This window comes from Brachyhypopomus gauderio, chromosome 1 (assembly GCF_052324685.1).
Source record: "Brachyhypopomus gauderio isolate BG-103 chromosome 1, BGAUD_0.2, whole genome shotgun sequence".
In the NCBI taxonomy this organism is placed as follows: domain Eukaryota; kingdom Metazoa; phylum Chordata; class Actinopteri; order Gymnotiformes; family Hypopomidae; genus Brachyhypopomus; species Brachyhypopomus gauderio.
Window position 1 is genome coordinate 35,017,163 of NC_135211.1, and position 22,742 is coordinate 35,039,904.

A 22,742-nucleotide genomic window follows, 5' to 3' on the forward strand; every position below is an offset into this window, starting at 1 on the left:
GATACAAGGAAACAACAATCTGTTACAGGCCAAAAGCATGATGCACAAAGACAAACGGATGAAAATGTTGAATGAAACACTCTGTGGTATAAAGGTAACACAAACACACACACAGTTAATCTTATTTATTAATAAATAAACTTGCATCCATAAAATGGGCGGAGCTGAATATCTCGCATATACGTCAGATAGGGTTGCCACCTAGGTCTGACAAAAAGCAAGGACACTGTCATACTGTCACAGGGTGGCGAGTGTAATCTGTTGATGGGGGGGGGGGGGGTGGGGGGTGGGGGGTTGGCGAACGTAAAATGTTACTGGAGGGGGACACAGCGAGAATAAAAACAGATTTAAAGTGTGCAGAAACAGTCTGAATCGTGGTTTGAACTATCCTAGTTTTTTTTGCCGGGACTGAATATTAAAAAGAAGAAAAACCGGGACAAACCGGGACAGCCCGGGAGATCCGAGACAGGCACGTGAAAACCGGGACAGGTGGCAACACTAACGTCAGATCCACTGTCACATGGCAACCAACACAAAGTAAAAGGTTCAGAGGTAAAACGTTGTAGAGATGGTGACCAGACCAAAGCCACGTCTCCTACCCTCCTCTCTCTGTGCCTCAGATCCTGAAGCTGTACACCTGGGAGTCTTCTTTTGAGTCTCAGCTCCAGGACATCAGAGAGCAGGAGCTGAAGGCGATGAGGAAGTCAGCCTACATGACGTCCGTCTCCACATTCATCTTCTTTTGCGCTCCAGCTTTTGTGAGTTTGTCAGCATGCTCACCGGGTATCTTCTCCCAAATGCATCACTGTCTACTCTACAGTGCAAGTCATACATGAACCGTGAAATAAAAATTGGACTAACTGTTGATTCACATTAGTGGAGACTTGCATGAGGCTGGCTAGCTAGCCGAGTATGCATTTCAATACAGGGCTCTGACAGTGAGACCAATTCTTTTACTCACACCAGGAAAAGTCACACCAGGCCAAAGTGACAGACAGCCACATGGGCAGAAGTCTGTTCACTTACACAGAAGCAACAGCATACGAAATTCCGATATAAAGCACAGAGACCCAAAATTATTAGCGGTTGGCTAATTTTATTTCAGTACTGTCAGACTGTGAGTTTGAGTCATGTGATCAGAGTGTGTTCTGCAGGTGTCACTGGCCACGTTTGCCGTGTTTGTGTCGGTCAGTCCAGACAACATCTTGGATGCTGGGAAAGCCTTCACATCCATCTCGCTCTTCAACCTCCTGCGTGCTCCTCTAGAAAGGCTCCCTCAGCTGATCTCTGCCATGGTGCAGGTGACACGTGTGGACAAGCAGACGACTTCTCATTCGGTCACTCCTAGTCAGCTAGACCGTTTTGGGGTTCGGTTTGTTTTGAGAGAGAGAGAGAGAGAGAGAGAGAGAGAGAGAGAGAGAGAGAGAGAGAGAGAGAGAAAGAGAGAGAGGAACTGTAGAAAGGTTGGAAAAGGAGAGAGAGTGGTGTAAAGAAAGGTAGAGTACCCTGTTCTGTGAAAAGAGTATTTAGACATCATCATCCACCAGCTTTTGTCAAGAATGTCAAATGCTGCTTTAGAGCAGTACTTCATGGGGTCAGGGTGTTGTTGAAAGGCTTTTGCTTGGAGATTTCACATGCTTGTTCCCTTTTTGCTCACTCACTCTCACATACTCTCATTTCCTGTCTATGGTGAGATTATTCTCAGATGACCGTGTCTAACAGAAGATTGGAGAGGTTTCTGAGTAGGGATGACCTGGACGAAGTAGGCGTGCACCAGGACAGCAGTCGCAGTAGGTGTCGTTCTTGTGCGGCCTTGACATCAGTCTGATGGGCGACATTGCTACAAAACTACACGTGTTAAAAATAACCGCAGTGTCATATGTCAAAGACAAAACAAAAAAATTTTGAGAAAGCATCTAATATCTCGCAGTGTGGAATTGCATTTCATTTCCACAAAATACAGTAAAAGCTTTAGGAAATTCATTTAATAACTTCTTCTCATCTGAGGCTACAGAAAAATAATCTGTTTTGACAGAATATACTTGTACAAACTGAGTGACTCTGTTCTAATAACAATGATCAGCTGCCATCGTAAGTGTGACGGACGGAGTCTTCGCCTGGGAGACGAGTGGAGAGCCAGTTCTTAAGAAGTGAGTTCCGCGCTTCCTTATTACAGCCCTTCTCCTGAAAACATACTCCATGAGATTCTGGTTTCGTGACACGCTAGGGTATATTGTGGCAGTGTGTTTGTGTATGGTTCTGTCGCCTTGCTTTCCCTGAGCTTTCTCTAGCCTGTCGGTCTCATCTAGTTCCCCGAGAAGACTCAATATGACCCGTCTTGCCATGGCACGTCCTTTAATTTTCCATGGCTCTAGTGCAGCAGAATGTGCACTGAGGGATGAATGCAGGTATCTGTTTCGTTACTGCATAAATTGAAGTCCTGTTGACCGAGTCAATTTCACACCACAGTCAGAAACTCCTGATGTCTATTAATATTGTGATTGTGATTTTGACTTTTGACATTTGAATTGTTCAGAAGCCTGATGGGGTTCCTCTCCTGTGATTCTGACATTGTGTAATCAACGGCAGTATGTTTTGAGTAGCATCTCAATATTTGCATCTTTCTTTATGCACAACAAAAGATGTTAAATTTACCCTCTCTCCTGTAGTGCCCACCTTTGCATCAGGTTTTAATATATATTCCAAATAATTATGAAATATTTTGAGCAAAGTGCTCAATGTCTTTACAGTAATCATCCATTACAAACAGGTGTTAGGCTTACATTATCATTGTGAACTAACAAAAATAAAGTCAGTAATCCTGATTGGGATCAAAAGTATGCCAGAAAATTGTATTTGTTTAACCCTCTGGAATCAAATGAATTGAATTATGCTAATTTCAGTTCAATTCGGTCCAGGCCACCTTAAGACATCGTCCAACATGTGCTTGTGTGTTTTCCTGCAGTGTGTCGCTGGACGTTAATCCGGGTCGTCTGGTGGCGGTGGTGGGAGCGGTGGGGTCAGGCAAGTCCTCTCTCATCTCTGCTCTGCTGGGGGAAATGCACAGCCTCTCAGGGTCCATCAACGTCAAGGTAATCACCGTGAGCACTTAACGCTGTTAGCATCGGGAGAGAACGGCGTTATTGTACATTTTTATGAGCTGTAGATTGGTCTCCCTCTGGACTCTGCTGAAAGGCTGATTGAAATGTCTCGGGAATCTTTTTTTCCTCCCTGTCCTTTGGCTCTGCATTTTTAACAGTCAGATCTCTAGAAGAGCAAACAAATATTACCAGATCAAAGTGCAGGAGGAGTCACACAGGTTCTCTGCTCTGTCCTGTCCTGTCCTGTCCTGCACTGGTCTGTCCTGTCTTGTCCTGCACTGGTCTGTCCTGTCGTGTCCTGTCAGGGATCTGTGGCATACGTGCCTCAACAGGCTTGGATTCAGAATGCTACTCTGAAGGACAACATACTGTTTGGCTCTGGGCTGGATGAGCAGAAGCTCCAGAAGGTGGTGGAGGCCTGTGCTCTGGAACCAGACCTGGAGCTGCTACCCGGGGGACTGGAGACTGAAATTGGGGAGAAGGTAAGACACCATATCTGGATGCAGGCATTGAGGGGGCACCGTAGATTGGGCAGATAGTAAGACATTTGGTCCTTGAAGACCAAGTTAAGAATTCATTTAGAAATCCATCACTGACAGGCCAGATCTTGAGAGCAGGATGATGCATTGCTATGCCAGCTGAATAATTTACCAAGTTTGGCCTAGTCTTGCGAAGGCCAAAGTGAAAATGATCCAAAATTGATACATGCACATATCTTTACCCTTCCTATTTATATTCAATTACATGGTGTATTGCTTTTTACACCTACCACTTTATACTGAAACAGATAACCCACATCTCTGGTGTCTGATGCTACAGATCATGCCAAAACAGCTCCCTCTATTGGCCATTCCTCCCATGGTACAAATGTAGGTGTATCATTAGAGGGGAACAGACTCATGAGATGAGTGACATTCTCAACATGAACCTGAGACTCTTATACCGACCCTGAAATTGAAGGAGTGCGGCTGCGTCCTAAATGTAGACGCAGAGCTGAATCCCTCCGTGCTGCGTCCACACACAGGGTACGAACCTGAGCGGAGGGCAGAAGCAGAGGGTGAGTCTGGCTCGAGCAGTCTACAGCGCAGCAGACCTGTACCTGCTGGACGACCCACTGTCTGCCGTGGACTCCCATGTGGGCAAACATCTGTTTGAGAGAGTGATCGGACCCAAGGGCCTGCTTAAGGAAAAAGTTAGTTCTGTTTTGTATGACTTGTGTAATTTTCACATGAGTACAAATGGAATTATGGGAGATGAGGTGATAAAAAAAAACAAAAAGGAAAAGCTACTATGCCCTAATGTTGACATATGCTAATAGTGCTGTATTTCCCAGATCTGCTCTCCCTAGCTGCTTTATTATGTACATCAATGATACAGATGCATTTTATTGGTGTACAGCTGCAAACTGCAGGCCATTGGCTGTCTTGTTCAATTTGCATACCCTCCTCTGGCAAATCTCAATGGTCACAGGACAATTGCTCGCCAGGTACTATTTGGGTGGTGAGCCGTTCTAAATTTAGCAATAACACTGATGATGGTGTTTTGTTATTAGATTCTCTGCAACAGCATTGCTGGGGGTTTTCTACACATCAATGATGCTACTGACATCTTGGAAAATCATTCATGAAATACAAGCCAACAAATTGGCACACTGTGTTGAGTGTAGAGGACACATTGAGAAATTCTGTTTGAAATGGATAAGGGTTTCTTTCACTTCCATCAGAATTAAATGAAAAGGCTCATGCCTGCATTATTTGTCACACCTACCATTTCTGCTTTTGCCTAAAAGAGTGTTATCACAGTTTCTAAAGAAAAAGTCCTCAGCAAGGAACATCATGGAGAGAACCTTGATATAACAGAACCTGGCAGACACTAAATCCAAGCTCGGCTGAAGGTCCACACCAGAACTCTGGTAGCATGTCCTGACAAGCTGTGCTTGTCAGTGTTTTAGCCTAGAGTGTCTGATAAGGACATGTGGAGGTCACTGTTAAAACAAGAGGAAATATTTTTATGACCAGTGAGTAAGCTATCCAAGTCTGGAATTTGCATCCTCAGTACAAAGAGAAACATGAGTTCAGATGATGCGTCTCCTGTTACAGGCTTGTTTAAGGAATTGTTTGTATTTCTTTGTCTAAAATTTCCTTAAAGATTATTTGATTAGTTACTACAACAAGAACAACTAAAGCACCTTTTCAGACCCGTATCCTGGTAACCCATGGAATCAGCTTCCTGCCTTATATGGATGAGATCATCGTGTTGGTAGATGGCGTTGTGTCAGAGGTCGGGTCTTACAGCAGTCTGCGGGCCAGTAAAGGAGCTTTCTCCGAGTTCCTGGACACGTATGCAGAAGAGGAGAACAGAGAAACTCTGGGACATTCTGGTATGTATTTTCTATAGCTGCATCATGAGAAGTTGCTCTCGATCCTTACCATGCTCTTGATTCAGTAAACAAAGGTTGAATAGGCGATGAGCACAAGGTTTCTAGCCTCTTATTTTGTTTTTTACCTTCAATACATTTGAGTACAATTGAATAGATAATAACTTCTAGAAATTCTTTTCACTTGTCCAACTCCATTTTGAATCTGAATAGGGTCCAAACTAGAACTGACTTGTATAGTGACTTTGTTTTGCCTTTTTACATTTAATTATAAATAAGATAATGTCTTTGAAGTTAAAGTTAAGAATTTCAGCTTAATGTCAAGGACACTTAAGACTATTCGGGGTGAACATTATCACATTCCTTCTCATTTGTTTTTTCCTATATCCCTACTCACCCAAAAGTCAAAGTAAACTTTATTGTCATTCAGACTTTACACAAGTGCACAGCTGAACGAGATTGCGTTTCTCCAAACTCCAGTGTTAAAGCATATGAAAACAGGTTACAGGTTACAGGTTCTCTTCCTTTGAAATCCTTTATTTGAGCAAAACATATTTAATTATGAATGACATCTTCAATTGTTCTCACAAATTAGTTTCTACAGTCCCCCAGGGCCTTTGTGTTCTTACAGGTTTTTGCTGATGTATGAAATTTGGTAATCTATATGAATAAAATAATGCATGTTAATACATACTCGTTTTTACATGGCAGGATGACTCACTGAGAAGAACATTTCTATCCATCCTAGACGCTATTGGTTTTACACAAAACATAATGAAGCCAACTCACTACGGACATCATAACCTTAATGTAATTTTATCTTTTCGTCTCAACATAAATATCAAAGCTTCTCATGGACTACTGTAGTCTATTGCTTATCTAAATTTCACATCCTCTACAGCTTGTAGTTTTATTGAAGACCTTCTAGATTTAATTTCTTTTAATTCTCCACTAATGTCAATGAGTTAGATTATATGAAATAACACTTCTTATGTAATATGATGCTACTAAGCAAAATAAATTGTTGCATCAGGACTTGGCCCAGTATAGATATAGCAGAAAGGTTATGATGTTTTTAAATCTAGTAGCTTAGATTACTAACAATATTACTCTATCCTCAAGTGTCCATATTTCTGCTGCTTCTACTTGATTTGATTGCAGAACTTGACAATACATCACCTTCTCCTTCTAGAAAGACTAGAACACGTGATTGGGGTCACAGGAAAAGCCTTTTCTAGATCTTAAATCACTGTTACCAGTTTAAAAATCAAAACGACAACCGTTGACCTCCATTGGTGGGCAAGCCTGCCCATGTCTGTCATAGATAGAATAACCATAATCAAAATGACAATATTGACTAAAATTGCTTATTCAAATCAAAGTTTATTTGTATAGCGCTTTTCACAACACATTGTCACAAAGCGCTTTACAGGATTTACAGGGTTACAGGGTTATTCTCAATGATGGATAACATCCAACCTCACATAACCTTGTTTAAGTCTTTAGATAGGCTACTACAACTTCATCAAGGTTTACCCTCTTGCACCCTTAGATCCTCTCACTCCACTTTTCTGATTGTCCCACGCACTAAGCTTGCTTCCATGGGCAGTTGATCTGTCAGTGCTGCTGCCCCAAAACTCTGGAACTCTCTGCCTCAATCCCTTCATAACTATTCTACTCTTCTTTCACAAACCAACTTAAAACTTTCCTCTTTACCTCTCATTTTGTCACGTTGAGGACCCCGGCCCCTCCCTTTTGGGCGTGTGTTTACGTCGTCTACGTCTCCTAGTCTGCGTCTGTGGATCTCCGTGGGTGCGGTTGTGTCTTGTGTTGATTCGTCTCACCTGTGGCTCGTCTCGTCATTACGTGGGGTTAATGTGTTTTGTCTACTTAATGTGCGTCGCGCAGTGTCCTGTGCTCGTCGTTGTCTGAGTCTGCACGTTTCAGTCTACGTTTGTGTTTTTCCGTGCGCTTTATGCGCTATCCGTGTGTGATAATTAAAGTGACGTCTGCTGCAACAGAGGACTCGTGTCTCGTCCTTCACGCCGCACCCACCGTCACACATTTTTTTTCCTATGTGTGTGTCCCCTCATATATGTGATGTTAAGCGTCCTTGGGTTTGTGAAAGGCACTATATAAATGTAACCTATTATTATTATTATTATTATTACAACTTCAGGTTTTTGTTTTTACTAGAAAAGCCACCCAGAAAAAAAAAAACTTTATAATTATGGGCTTGCCAAACAACTAAAATATATACAAATATGTATCCACCTTACCCAGACAGACTACATATGTAAGGGGCCTGTGGTGGTCTGTGCTGCTAGAAGAGCTAAAGTATGGGATGAACCAGGGACGCTGGCCACAGGGGAAAGATGACTCAGCCCACTGCACCACCAGGGTGTAGGAACTACTGAAGCTTGGAATGAGGGGATGATGGGTGGAAAAGTGAAGGGGGGGGGGGGGGGGGGCAGGTGGCTCCCCCTACCAGGAGGGACAACCCCCCAATCACAGCTGCAGGTGGCTCCCCCAATCAGGAGGGACAACCCCCCAATCACAGCTGCAAGAAATGCAGGAGTCGAACTGAAAAAGCAACCTGCTTGATTGGCCAGACTCAAACCTGGATCTGTGCTGAACCAAGGGCCATGACAGGAATCACTAAGCCCCCAGAGAGATGTGGGTAACTGGAGAAGATAGACAAACATAAACGACTCAGTGTGATGGGGTAACCTCTCCCAGACAAACAAACAGAAGAGACAACAGGCCCTCACAGAACAGAGGGGAGGTAGACTCAGGAACAACCCATACCATTTACCAGCAAGCTTGAGTATGGGCCGCATGCAGCACGGCTCCACAAAGAGTTGCTGTTGCAAAGCTGTTTATATAAGGTGGAGCCACCTGCAGTGGATAAGGCTAATGAGCCCTGATTCATTCCTGACCCGTGGTCCCCTCTGGTGGCTACCTGCTGGCCCTGCGAGACACCTGTTACAACATATGGCTTGATATCATGATGGCAGACTGAGCATTCATTGGCCACTCAAAAAACAGCCCTACTTCAAATTTCCAACACCAACATCAACTCTGTCAACTTCAACGTCACACTCTTATGGATCACGCGGGTCATCTGTTCACTCATTAGGAACAGCCCCAACCGCAGTCTCATAAAAAATAAAACTGCATTTTGCATCGTGGATTGATAAAGGTGTGATAAACACATGTTCCATAATAACACACTGAAAATCACTAACAACTTTCCCAGAATTACAGCATTGGAAAAAATCAATCCCTTGAATTCCACTAACCAAAATCTTTACCGCGTAATGTCACAGAATTTGAACATGCAAAAAAGAGGAAGCAAAGGTCTAAATGTCTAAACAAGGCTTAAATAGAACATAGCATAATAACATCACCCCAGGTGGCCACCGCTGATGTTTAATACCAACCCCTGAGACAAACAAGCACAACATAGAAAAGTGCCTACATGCCCCTGCATACCGATAGCTTGCAAGCACTGTGACACTGTGAAAGAGACTGAAATACATTGGACCTACCCTCTGAAATTGCTGATTTTATCAACATATCCTGTACAAGAAATTCTTAATAAAATATACAAATAAATAAATTAATCCAGATCCTAATCTAACCAAGCCAAGCAAACAATGTGAAAAGGGCCGATTTCTAGACATAAATATGTAAAAATCATTTCAGGATCCCAAGCACAAATCAACAACTTATACTGTATAAAATTATCCAGCTCCAGAATTTGTTCAAAATGTACAGAGAACATGAATAATATTCATGACTCTGGGTATTGCACACCCAAAAAACATTTTAGTCAAGCCTATTGGAACCTGTTAACATCCTGCTTAAATGTCACCATCTCCCCATCTGCAGAACTTTTAAGAGATATATCATCAATCTAACCCACCACTTACAGAAACCCTCCACTCACAGGCACAGCTCACAGCTCTGTCCGTCACCAAGAAAACTATCCTCATTAACTGGAAATCAAACAAGAACATTACTATTTACTCACTGGAAAAACTCACTAATGGATCATATATCAATGAGAAAAAATATGTTCACTGCCCTAATCAAAAACAAAATCACTCAAGATTACTCAATTTGAGCCCAGCAATCACCCCAACAAATTAACATTTTGTTGGGGTGATTGGAACAGTAGGTCCAGTAAAATCCAATACGCAGTTCCACATCACCCCATACATGACCACAACAAAACACTTCCCTCCATGCACATATACACACACTGAACACTTTTCCTCTTTAATAATGTTATTTTAACATCTTGTGCACATATTGCTGGTGTTATTCATCAACCATTAATTTCAAAGTGATTAGTATTGTGTTTATTTTTTTACTGTTGTCAATGTCTAGAGTCTACAAAAACAAAAACTGATATTGAAAAAACATTTTCGTTAACTGAAATAAATAATAACGGTAATTAAAAGAAAAAAAAAACGATAATTAACTGTATAACATTTAGAAAACTAACTAAAATGTTCTGAAATTATAGATAGGATACCCTTCATTTGTGTGTGTGTCAATTTATTTGTATGGACTGATATGAAATCAATTTTGTCACTAGAAGTTTTACATTAGCTGGCAGAACCGTACGGCACCTCATGGTCCGTCAAGTTGTTTCTTGTTTACGGATCCTATTCGCCATGCTTGCCTGCAAAATTACGACAACAAAAGTTGGGGAAAAAAACAGTGAGTCCTGTATGGAATTTTAAAAAATATGACTATGAGAAAGACTACATGTCTTGTAGTGGAAACAGGTGATAAAATATATGGAGTAGTTCTCAAGAGGAAGAACCCCACGAATCTCATAGCTCACACAATAGGGCTAACTGCCAGTACTTTGACAACCTAGCCTCTGAGTAGCTCCGCCGAAAGAGAAACAATATCCCGGCCAGGTTGTTCAACAGTAATTGAATGCATTTTTTAAAATAATATGTTTTGATGAGTTTTTTTGTGTGTTTCCCGAACCCGCTTCATTAATATTTCTATGAAATTTTTTAATCCTGCACCTGACAACCCAAAGTATGAAAAACAAAAACTAATGCTAACTAATGCTAAACTAAAACTAAGCTTAAAAAAACTAATTAAAACTAACTGAATTAGAAAAAAGGTCACAAATAAAAACTAAACTATGACAAATCCAAAACTATTATAACCTTGGTCCTCCCTCATATGCTACAAAGTGATTAATAAAGTCAGATTTGTCTTCTGAAGAGGGGAAACGTTGCCAGGCCTCAAGATAAAAGAAAGAAAGGAAACATTACTGTTCTTCAAGCTTTTGGAAATGAGTTTTTGTGTTTTAGAAGTGGTGTAGATCCAGGGGCTCATAGACATAGAGAATGAAGGTAAACTCTCACGCGTTCATTCTGGTTTGGCAGCGTAGAGGAACACTGATATTTCATTTTTCGCTCATCACCTCTGTAGTGAAATAAAGTTGAGTGAACTCTCTCAGTCACAGTCCTTGTAGGCTTTGTGTGATAAACCTTACGTGGCTTGTGGACATAAAGTCCTTTTTCCTTGTTTTCATGTTTAGACATGTTGCAGAGCCGTCTGGAAGGTGAAGACCATCCGGTTGACAGCATTCTTAAGAACCCTGGGCAAAGTCACGTCTGCAGCTCTAACCGGTAAAGCCATTAATTAACATTAAAAAGGCATTACAATGGCATTCAAATGGTCCGTTTTGGAGAACCATATATTTTCTGTTGATATATGAAAATACATCATACATTGGTTGACATACATTGATTAGTAGGAATTGTGGAATGGAGGACAGTGACTTTTAATAGGATTTACACAACCCATATTCTCATTCTCAACACCTCTTATTCTGAAGCGTGAACAGAGCACTTTGGTGACAGTACTGTATAATGTCAGTACACAGTGCATCAGATTCTGACACTCACAGTCCCGTAGACTTAAGCGAAAAACTTCTGTGTCCACATTTGACAATGATGGTAAAATAGAACCTGATCTGTTAAAGTTAATTTAATGTAGCAGCTTATCTAGTTGTTCAGTGTTGACTCTTAGTAAATTAATCTATTACTTATAGTAATTTTTTTTATCAGGTCCAAAATGCTACCTTTTAAAAAATACACCCAAACTCAGGCTTTAATCTATTAATCTATGTATTCTATAATTTTTTTTGTTTGTGTTCAAACATCAGTCACATAGCATACTGAATTCATATCAATGCAGTCTCACTAATATGTGATATGGTCACAGTATTTTATGAAATAGTAACATATCATTACATTACACGACTGTTTCTTGATTTTTCGCTAATAGGACATTTATATTCAAAGCCCTGTATCAGTGCTTTCCCCATATTATGCAACATTATGATAAAAACATTTACTCATTTTATGTGACAGTACCACAACAGAATAGCAACAGGATGTCTGCTTATATATTCTCTGGAAAATTTAGATAATTTGTTTTTAATTGAAAAAACCAACAAAGCTAAAGAAATATCCATTTTTGTTGTCTCAATACGGACATAGTAGGAATACATTTTACATTCTAACCCACTATGCAGGTTATAATGTTTGTCCAAAGGGTTAGCTAAATTCCAGTTCCAATTTTCAGTAATGGGAATTGCTTAGCGGAAGTAATAAAGTTAATCTCTTTTGTGTTGGAATGATGAGTTTCTTGTTTCCAGTTGGTAACTCCCTAAGTGGGTGATCCATTTGTTTCCAGCCTTGTTCAGTGCCTGTGGCATCATCACCAAGACCATCCAGGACTCTACTGGCTAGCTCCTTGTATATGTTCTTGCTATAGCCATAGCGTCCATTGTAGCAAATACATTTGTTTTTCTGTTTGTTTATTTTTTTAAGTGAGATAATTGAATTTGAGACCCATTTCTCTGGGACAGCTACATTCCTTGGATATTGTAGTCACAGGCGTTGGCATCTAAGGGAAAATGTCCCACTTTCTTTAGTTTCTTTGATGTCATATTTGTTATTTCTCACCTCTATAACCACTAGAATCTGTCACATTTCCACTCTCGGAAATGTATCATTAGTCTCTGGTTTACTGTAATTTCCAACCTTTTCTGAGGGAAAGCAGTTATTAGAGGGTCCTGTATACATAACACACGAATGGATGCAGTAAGGACGGAGGATTCTTATCCTCAGTGTGACACAGCGGTTCTGCAGGAGGGGCTGTGTGTGGAGGCTGGGGTCACTGGGCAGACTGCCATAACCTAAGGTGGTCCCCATCGCAACCATTTAATAACTTCTACAGCCTCACATGTTTTCTGAGCATTTGAAGTAGATGCCTTATGTTTTTACATGCGTCAGTGGTAGGCCTGTGTTGAAAAAATCGATTTTCCAATTCAGAATCGATTCGCATATGATGATCTGATAATCGATTCGTACGTCCAAAGATCGATTTTTTAGTGAACTTTTACCCCCGCCTCGTCACTGAATTCACGCAGGCGTGCTCGGTCTAACTAACTGTAAAACAATATGGCGTCGGACAGTGCCGGTAACAACGATAGTCAAATCGGCAATCTAAAAGCAGAAGGACAGTTTATCCAGTGTCAGTTTACAGTTAGTCCATGTCACTGACAGTTTACCCAGTGTTTTTACAGTTTAAAAAAGTTAAAAATGTTCTTGTAACGTTGGGCGCAATGCGATGGACGAGACAGAATCCTTTGCACATTCCAAATCGTTACGTTTATTACATTTACCAAAGCGCAGACAGCGCACATAAAACACGTTTACATAGAACAAGTGTGACTCAAACAACGACGAGCACAGGACGCTGCGCGAACACACAAACCCCACGACGTGAGACGAGCCTCAGGTGAGACGGACTATCGCAAGACGCACCCGCACCCACGGAGATCTACAGACGCAGACGAATAGACGCAGACAACGTTAACACACGCCCAAAAGGGAGGGGTCGGGGACCGTAACGTGACAGTTCTGTTCTTATATTCGCACTTTAAAGAAAAATACACGTTTACATTTTATACTTTCAGTTTATTAAGTGTGAGCACTTTTAAAATAAAAATGCATTTGGTAGCAACAGCTTTTGGGTGAATTCTTAATTATTTCAATCATAATAATAATGCACTGGTTAGTGTCCCAGTAGGAGTCCACTGTTGCAGATATAGACACCTCAAAGATGTCCTCTGTATATTGTCCTGGATTACCTTTCTTGAAGGTAGATTTATGATGACCCTTTTCACCAGTCTTCCAGCCATCAGTAACTACCAACTACCAGTAACTATTTACTGATTAATATCGATATAATACTAGTTTTAACATGTTGCTTCTGTACATAGTCAGGAAACAGCTCAAATACATTTTTAATAACACTAAACCCCAAATTGGATCGAATCGGATCGAATCGATTAAATCGGATTAAATCGAAATAAATCGATTCTTAATCTTCAGAATCGGAATCGGATCGATTCTTGGAATTTGAATCGATACCCAGCCCTAGTCAGTGGGGAAACCTTTAGAGAAAAATACTGAAAAATTACCTCTTCAAATTGCAGCCCAGACCACTCGGACACCTATGTTCCTCCCTTAACTAAAGTGCCGCTCTGATAGTTTCCACGAATCTTTGCCTTCATTCACTGAACTTTGCCCATCAATCATGGTGAGGTAACAAGATCACAATGCACAGTTGTTACAAGGCAAAGCAAGTTTATAAGGGCGATGCTCGACCTGACATCTATCGCCTTGGGAAGGTGTTTGCCAGAAATATAGCAAAAATGTTAAAAGTTATTTATTAGGATAAAAATGTAAATATTGGAAATCAAGAATTTAATCATATAAAATAGAAATTAAGATAACTTAAACAAAGTGTTTACAAAGGTGTCCACAAAGTGGGAAAGATGTGGCTCTGGAGTAATAAAATCCACTGCTGGAAGAGAGTCCTTGAGTGCTTGTGCTACTGTGCCATCACTGATGGGGGTAGAAAGATTTCGACCAGAGAAATGAACTGCAACTATTGTGTGGCCATGTGTTTAATCTGAATACCTTTGAGAAAATATTTGTTTTCGATGCAGGCAGAGGACCATTGATTAATGTTTGAATGCCGAACGTTTGTAGTTGTGCCGAATGGTTTATTAAATACCTTTTTAATAACTCAAACTCCTGCTTAATAACAGCTCACAGTAAACTGAATTAGATATTTCATGCCATTCAGGGATCCGTCCCCTATTATGAGGGTGTCAGTGCACAGCTGTATGTGGCACATCATTAAGGTTTGGCCCCCAAACCCCCATTGTGTTCACACGTTGCACCGGCCGGCTCTGTGTGTCTCAACTGCTAACTGCTCTACTAAGACGGCAATTGGTGGTCTACTGCCGGCACTGTCACAATATGATACTTCTTGCACAATACCAGAATACCAGCTTTAAAACTCAGATTATATTCTCCAAAAACCCCAGCATTCATTTCTCTAGCAATTTTCTGATGTGTTTCTTTTGGAATCCACCAAGATTCCAGTATCTGTGGCACTAAAGTTAAAAATAGGAAACTTACAAGAAAAAGCAACCACTTCAGGTTTTGTGTTTTTTTGTTAATGATCTCAGATAACTTGGAAAAAAATAACCTAATTGAAAGTAAATAAAAATACAGTAAACAGTTACCGAAGCAAAGTTAAGAGAGGCATCTGAATAGCAAGAAAGCCAGAGGAAGTCCTTAAAATAGTTGAGAGGTTTTCACACTCTTCTCAATCTCTGAGAGGATCTTCGCTATATTGCCATATCCTGCCTCTGTCTAAAAAACAGACAGGATCCATCCAATATTCCTTGGTTCAGATAATATTGGCATTACTCTCCAAAGTGTCAGTTCACCATCCGGGTCACAGCACCCAATTGTTAGAAATTTGACAATGGACAATCAGGAGCCTGTGCAGGTTCTTAGGGAGAGAGATGGGTGGTTTGGACGAGGAAGTTATCATCTCCTGATGCACAGAAGACCTACTGAGGCTTACAAAAGAACAAAGTACAAAATATATTAAACCGAAATATCACAAAATGAAACAAATGCATAAATCTTTCAATTGTCTCTAGAAAGTACATCTTATATTTGCTGAATCCAGGATCCTTGTGTCACATGGCTGGGTCTGCTAGTGCCCTGGAGTATTGCTCAGATCTTACAATTCAGACGGCAGACCATGATTAAGTCACCTTTGATCCTATTTTACAAAACAGTATTTTGACAGTATTAACTCATATTTTGGAATATGCCTGTAAATAAGTGGGTAAGGAATATTACTTCAAAACCACAGTGAAGATAATTTACATGCTACAAGAGAAGCCAATTCTCATGGGCAGTCATGGCCTGGTGGTTAGGGAACTGTTCTTGTGACCGGAGGATCGCAGGTTCGATTCCCAGACCTGAGGCCATGACTGAGGTGCCCCCTGAGCAAGGCCCTAACCCTCAATTGCTCACTTGTATAAAAATAAGATAAAAATGTAAGTCGCTCTGGAGAAGGCCGTCTGCCAAATCCTGTAAATGTAATGCAATTCAACACAGAAATAAAAGGAACCTACAACACCAGACAAATATTAACAACAGATCTCGGGTTTCAAGAAAATGTTTCTAAGAGAAGCAAATCTGGATTTACTCACCACGTCCAGTAATAACTAATAATAATAATAATAATCAATCCAGTGGCAGCCATTGACCTTCAGAAAATAGAAAAGTGTGATGCTGACAAACTCACAGATAAACTGTTTAATTACTCTGAGAATGAGAAAATTGGTCTGGTTATGTTCATGTTTTTTGTTTAAATGCGTTTTATGCAAACTGAAATGCAAAAATTGTTTTTTTTTTTTTTTCTTGCCACATGTATTGATTAGACATTTATGTAGCAGTGGTGCCTCAGGCTCAGATTTACTGAATAATCGGTATAAGCAGAAACACAGATTTTCCCGTTACCCATACAAAATGTATAAGCTACCAGACACACAGCTACCAGACAGTGTGTCTGCCTTGTATTATTTTGGAAACTAGTAAGCATTAAGTTAAATATGGATCTGAGCTCCCAAGTAGCTCAACATTAAAAAATCGCCCTGTCATTGTGCCTTTGAGCCCCAGTGATGCCACTCTCACCCGAGACCAAAAGTTCAACTGGTGCAGGTGTTTGTGTGGAAAGGAGGCATTAATTAACCACGTCAAATTCAAATGTATTTAGGCAGCAATTTTTGCAACATTCATCGTCACAAAGCAGCTTTAAAAATCGACAGCAGAGTTCAACAACATTCCAGATCCCAGCACTCCAATTAGCACGTTCCTCTGAGTGCATTCCTTTGTGTTGCAGCGAGGGCAGTGGCTCTAAAATCTCACGTTTGGCTTCTTGTGCACGTGCATGTGCACCCTCCTTGGTTGGCAGTTGTCACATGATAGAGCAAGCCCATTTGTGTGTTGGAACTGGCTTAATAGGTAAAGTTCAGGCTGAAAAATAAGCATACATTTTCAGGGTCATTACTTTCCAGAGCTATTACTTTGTCTGGTTTCTCACCCCCCTGAGACCTTGACATTATTATTATTAAAATGATATGAACTGAGTAGTGTCAAGAAACAGCTGCTTGCAAAATCAATATATTTTGCTAACTACACATGAATTGAATCTTGCATAATCAGGATTTCCCAGTAGTCTGCTAAATTAAGATTGCATAACAGCTCACACAATGTAACATACATCTCCATAACCACATGCATGTTTCTCACATCAGCAACAATTTACAAATTGATCTTGAAGCACGAGAAGCTAATGGACACAGCTCAGTACAGATTTCCAAAGCCCCACGAAGGTGCCATTGTTCAAACTGTGCCACACATCCAAAGCTGTCACGTGCTATAAAGTTCTAATAACACATTTGTCCTTTTTTTTCTCTTTTCTAGTGTGGGGCAGTTAATCGAGAAGGAGAGTGTACAGACCGGACAGGTACGGCCGTCTAAAGTGCATTCGTTTGAATCCTGGCCCATGACCATACCTCCCATACACACCTTTATAATAGTATAGATGCAACTTCAGTTTCTCTGTAGAATAGCTAAACCTTTACTCTGACTCTCCATTTTTGTTCCAACCAGGTGAAGTTCTCTGTGTACCTGCAGTACCTGAGAGCTATGGGCTGGGATTACGCCACCATGTTCGTCGTGGTTTACTTCATCCAGAATGTGGCCTTCATTGGCCAGAACTTGTGGCTGAGTGACTGGACAAACGATGCAGTGAAGTATCCCAACGGAAGCACATATCCAGCCCACATAAGAGATATGAGAATTGGAGTTTTTGGAGCTCTCGGAGTGATGCAAGGTAACAGAAACCTGGTAATTTGTCTCACACCTGTATGATATTTATGCCTTTTACTTGGCTGGTTCCTGATTCATTTAAACATTTAAGCATTTTTGATGAACTGCCTCCATACTGGTCTATTCATTTGTAGACAGTAAAAAAAAATTGGATTGGCAATTTTGATCATTGTTTGATGTGGAGTTGTTGCACCATTTGGGTCATTTGTTTTACTGGTTTCCTATTATCGTCAGGTTTCCTGGTGTTTCTGGGCACTGTGCTCCTGGCTGAAGGAGCTATCCGTGCCTCCAGGAGTTTCCACACACGTCTGCTGTCCAACATCCTCAGGGCGCCCATGTTGTTCTTTGACACCACGCCATCAGGACGGGTGGTCAACCGCTTTGCAAAGGTACAGACACCATAAATATTTGACAATGTATATAATGGTCTTAGCATGTCAGTGACAATGGTCAGAAATGTATGGTCTCTTGGTGTTGCACTGGATATTGTTAATGTATTGTTTCATTGATGAAGTAACATATACCAAAATCTTTATTTTTTATTAAAGTATAATAAAACTTAAACTTCTTAATTAACAGATATGCAATAACATTTTCTGCAGATTTTCCTGATCAGTCTGTTCTAAACTCACTAAAACGTAGTTCTAAACTTGCTGTATTTGTTTTATTATTGTACAGTTCAGCCAGGTTTATCTGATATTTTCTAGTATGTTCATACTGCGTCATATTAATAAATAGGTTTTTTCCCTGCATCAGCAAGATACATGAGGTGAGGTGACTGCTTGTTTGTCACATACTGGCCAGGAATGGTAACCCATCTTCTGAGGCTATGACCACCTGGATGGATTCCAATAACACAAAATGGCTGCCACTGGAAATTAAACAATGAACAGTAATTGTAAATTAATGTAAATATAAACTTATTTTTATTGTTTTCCTTGCTGGGACCTACCTACAGGATATATTCACTGTGGACGAGCTGATCCCCACAACATTACGCATGGTGATCCTCAAACTGCTTGAGCTGATGGCCACTTTGGTCATAATCTGCCTGGCTGTCCCTCTGTTCATTGTGGTGGTGATCCCTATTATTGCGATCTACCATTTTGTAATGGTAAGCCACTGTTATGACCAACCAGGATCAGGAACCCTATGTTTTTGCCTTTTAAATAATGATAAATGCAGTTAACATGGACAGAAGCAATCCTAATATGCTTAGAAAGAGATGCATGATGACTTATTTTAGACCAACAAATTAGTAAATATTCACTCCTATTTATGTGCTGCTATAATACAACAATTTAAGCACTGCAAACATTCTGCGTGATATTTCCTGAACTCCAGAGGTTCTACTTGGCCACTTCTCGCCAGCTGAGGCGACTGGACTCCGTTTCTCTCTCTCCCATCTACTCCCACTTCGGGGAAACCGTTTCGGGCCTCTCCGTCATCCGGGCCTACGGGCACCAGGAGCGTTTCCTGGAGCGCAACCGGATCACCATTGATGACAACCTGAAGTGCACCCGCTCGCTGATCGTCTCAAACAGGTGCATCCCCTGTCGCTTCTTTTAGAACTACGTATCACAGGAGGCCTTCGCCCGATGATTATAGCATTGCTAATAATAAAACAAAACCTGTCAGGGGCCAGTTACCATTATGCTAATGGTTGTATGGTAATGAGTTACAGTTTGTTCATTTAGGATCAACATCTTAATTTGTCACTCCGGTCCTTTCTGGTGCACAGGTGGATGGCAATCCGACTAGAATTCCTGGGTAATCTGGTGGTGTTTTTCTCGGCGTTGTCGGCAGTACTATATCGGGACTCAATGGACAGTGGACTAATCGGATTGTCTGTCTCCTACGCTTTAAATGTAAAGCTTACACGTGCTTACTTATGTTATTATGGCTAGATCCATGCATAGATTCTTTTGTCATATAGAGTCCATATATTTTCCTACTGAGGATCAATAGTCTGTGATAAGATATTTTGTAAGTACTCTCCTTTGTTATCTTGAGATGTTAGAGGAAACCCTGCCTGCCTACAGGTAACCCTGACTCTCAATACACTGGTCAGGATGACATCAATGCTGGAGACCCATATTGTCTCTGTGGAAAGAGTGAAGGAGTATGCCGAGATCCCCAATGAGGTAGATGTTTAAATTATGTAGCTTTTGTGTTTGTGTCAGTTTTTCACAAGAACTGGGACAACACTGACAAAAGGGTACACTGGCCCAGTGCAGTGCTTGTCTGTCTGCTGTGTATTCTTTGTCAAGGTCCATTAAATCACAAGATGAATATATAGATAACATCCTTTGTGGAGGTGTTAAGTTTGGGGATTGGGGAGGGGGGGGGGGGGGTAAGAGGGTTCTAAACTAGTAGAGATTGTGTGCCACAAAAAAGTGCATAACTTACGTTCAAGTAGATGACTTTAAATCTACATGTAACTTTAAACTGACACAGTACGCTGTGCACCCAGCAGGAAGGACACCCCACCCATCCCGCCCCCACACACCACCCTACACATCACCCCACCCACCCCGCTCCCACACACAACACCCCACACATCACCCCCACACACAACACTCCACACACCACCCTGCTCCCACACACATCACCCCCACACACCACCCTACACATCACCCCACCCATCCCACCCCCACACACATCACCCCCACACACCACCCCGCTCCCACACACATCACCCCGCTCCCACACACATCACCCCGCTCCCACACACATCACCCCCACACATCACCCCCACACATCACGCCGCTCCCACACACATCACCCCACCCATCCCACCCCCACACACAACACCCCACACATCACCCCCACACACCATCCCGCTCCCACACACATCACCTCACACACCACCCACTACGACATACATCACCCCACACACCACCCACACACACACTACCCCACACAAACACATAACAGCTGCCCTGTTCACTCGATTATTGATCACAAGCACCTGTTCTTCTTTTGCCCTCTTTTGTTCTTCCCGCTATTTCTATCCCACAGGTGCCCGCCGCCGCTACCGCACGTCACCAGTCGTCCCGCACGTCTCGCCTGCCTTCAAGCGCTCTTGTCTCTGCATTCCTTCAACGCAATTGAGCTTTATTGGTGTCTTTATTCTGAGCGCGCTCAGTTCAACTTGTTACAGAGGATACTCTCACAACTTTCACTCGCGTCTCACTCCCCCCTTACTGCCAACATCACACAAATCTGCATGGCATTATAAATAAGATTATAAATGTACAGTTAATCACCTTTCATTTGATCCTGTCATCTTTAAAAATGTCAAATACAACTATAAGTGATTACTTATAGCTGCTGCTAAAAGCAATCACTTATATCACTTATATTCTGAGATTGATTATTGTGGAATTTTGGTCCATAAGATTTTTGGGGAAAGAGGTACTTTCACCTCAAGATTCTTTCTGTCTTTTGTAGTATTCAGATCTGAAGAAGTCATCAGGTTTAGTGACAAACCAGGATGACCACAGAGTGGTCACTGTGGCGTGGACACAGCCACCAGCCACAAACGGTTTTGTGCTCTTACAACTGAATTCACTTGCGTACTTCATTAGGCACCATGGATTACGGAGGAACGTCCTCCAGATGACTGGCCCGCCATGGGGAGACTACGCTTTGAGGAGTACAAGGCCCGTTACCGGCCAGAGCTGGAGTTGGTTCTGCACGGGATCACCTGTGACATCAAGAGCAGCGAGAAGGTATGCAAGTCTTGGTGTGCTACAAACAAGACGCCATAAAGTTACAACCCAACCTGTGGTTTGTAGCTGTAGTGTCTGTCTCTGAGTGTGATGTGGTGCTACCACACAGCTGTAAAGAAACTGGCAGAAGTGGAAAGCATACTGTCTCTGGAAAGAAAACGATATGCAATCTTGTTCTACAGGGAAAAAGTGCAATTATAGAAGTCTTTGTTCATCTTTTATGTCTTATACATGACATGATTATTTTGGATTTAGGGTTTGTGTCACTGCTCAATCCTGTGTTGCAGATCGGCATCGTGGGTCGCACCGGTGCGGGAAAGTCCAGTCTGACCAACTGTTTGTTTCGCATTATTGAGGCGTCCGAGGGGCGAATCCTCATAGACGGGGTGGACATCGCCAGCTTGGGCCTCCATGACCTCAGAAGCAGACTGACCATCATTCCTCAGGTGATTCTATGATGTTCAGTAACTCCTGTTCTCCTTCGAAGTATCTGCAGCACAAAACTGCAGTACACTTTACACACTGAATGATTTTGTAGGACCCGGTGCTGTTTTCTGGGACTCTGCGGATGAATTTGGACCCATTCGAGAAGTTTGGTGATGAGGAGGTCTGGAGAGTTCTTGAGCTGGCTCATCTGAAGGACTACGTAGGGAGTCTGCCAGCAGGACTTCAACATGAGGTGTCAGAAGGGGGAGAGAATCTCAGGTCGGTTTTCCCTGCATTAATTCGATTGGTCAGGCTTTTGATCTATTATATCTTGATCTCATTCACATTTAAATGTTGATCACGGTCACTTTATATTAAATCAAGTGATTTTGATTTGAACATATTTATGTATGCATTTGCATATTCCGGCTATAAAGAGAAGCAATTGTTGCACTGCCATCATAAGCTGCAACTTTCTAATGCCTCAGTTCTAAACTACATTCTGGTTAAGGTTTTATTCTAAGGATGGGATGAGATTATTTACGCCTCTAAGCACCTTAAAACAAAGCGTGCCAACATGACAATCCCCTTTTGAAGACTAAATGTTTGTTTATGCATCAATGGAAGCATAATCCTGAGGATGTGAATACCCAGCGCCATACTTCCTTTCATTGCATGCTCTTGTCAAAACTGTACAGGGATTTGGGTTGTCATAGGGGCAAAATAATAATGGCAATTATTCAGTAATTTCGCTGAGCAAAATAAGTCGCGTATTTGTATGCAC

General features: G+C 41.5%; 1 protein-coding gene across 3 annotated transcripts in view; it reads left to right on the forward strand.

Moving 5' to 3' along the window:
- The window catches only part of abcc2 (ATP binding cassette subfamily C member 2), a 60,717-nt gene that overhangs the window by 4,737 nt on the left and 33,238 nt on the right, over positions 1 to 22,742 (forward strand). The window contains exons 11-30 of one of the 3 annotated variants that reach the window (XM_077011647.1): positions 29 to 94; positions 621 to 758; positions 1,155 to 1,301; positions 1,706 to 1,790; positions 2,084 to 2,150; positions 2,966 to 3,092; positions 3,407 to 3,583; positions 4,126 to 4,293; positions 5,298 to 5,481; positions 11,054 to 11,144; positions 17,391 to 17,433; positions 17,580 to 17,802; positions 18,033 to 18,187; positions 18,757 to 18,912; positions 19,143 to 19,342; positions 19,540 to 19,666; positions 19,841 to 19,942; positions 21,389 to 21,532; positions 21,820 to 21,978; positions 22,071 to 22,237. In XM_077011647.1, coding sequence (XP_076867762.1) covers positions 29 to 94; positions 621 to 758; positions 1,155 to 1,301; positions 1,706 to 1,790; positions 2,084 to 2,150; positions 2,966 to 3,092; positions 3,407 to 3,583; positions 4,126 to 4,293; positions 5,298 to 5,481; positions 11,054 to 11,144; positions 17,391 to 17,433; positions 17,580 to 17,802; positions 18,033 to 18,187; positions 18,757 to 18,912; positions 19,143 to 19,342; positions 19,540 to 19,666; positions 19,841 to 19,942; positions 21,389 to 21,532; positions 21,820 to 21,978; positions 22,071 to 22,237 — 2,726 coding nt within the window. Of the gene's footprint in view, positions 1 to 28; positions 95 to 620; positions 759 to 1,154; positions 1,302 to 1,705; positions 1,791 to 2,083; positions 2,151 to 2,965; positions 3,093 to 3,406; positions 3,584 to 4,125; positions 4,294 to 5,297; positions 5,482 to 11,053; positions 11,145 to 17,390; positions 17,434 to 17,579; positions 17,803 to 18,032; positions 18,188 to 18,756; positions 18,913 to 19,142; positions 19,343 to 19,539; positions 19,667 to 19,840; positions 19,943 to 20,819; positions 21,533 to 21,819; positions 21,979 to 22,070; positions 22,238 to 22,742 lie in introns of those variants that run through there. The other 2 variants (XM_077011665.1, XM_077011656.1) reach the window with 2 other exon arrangements.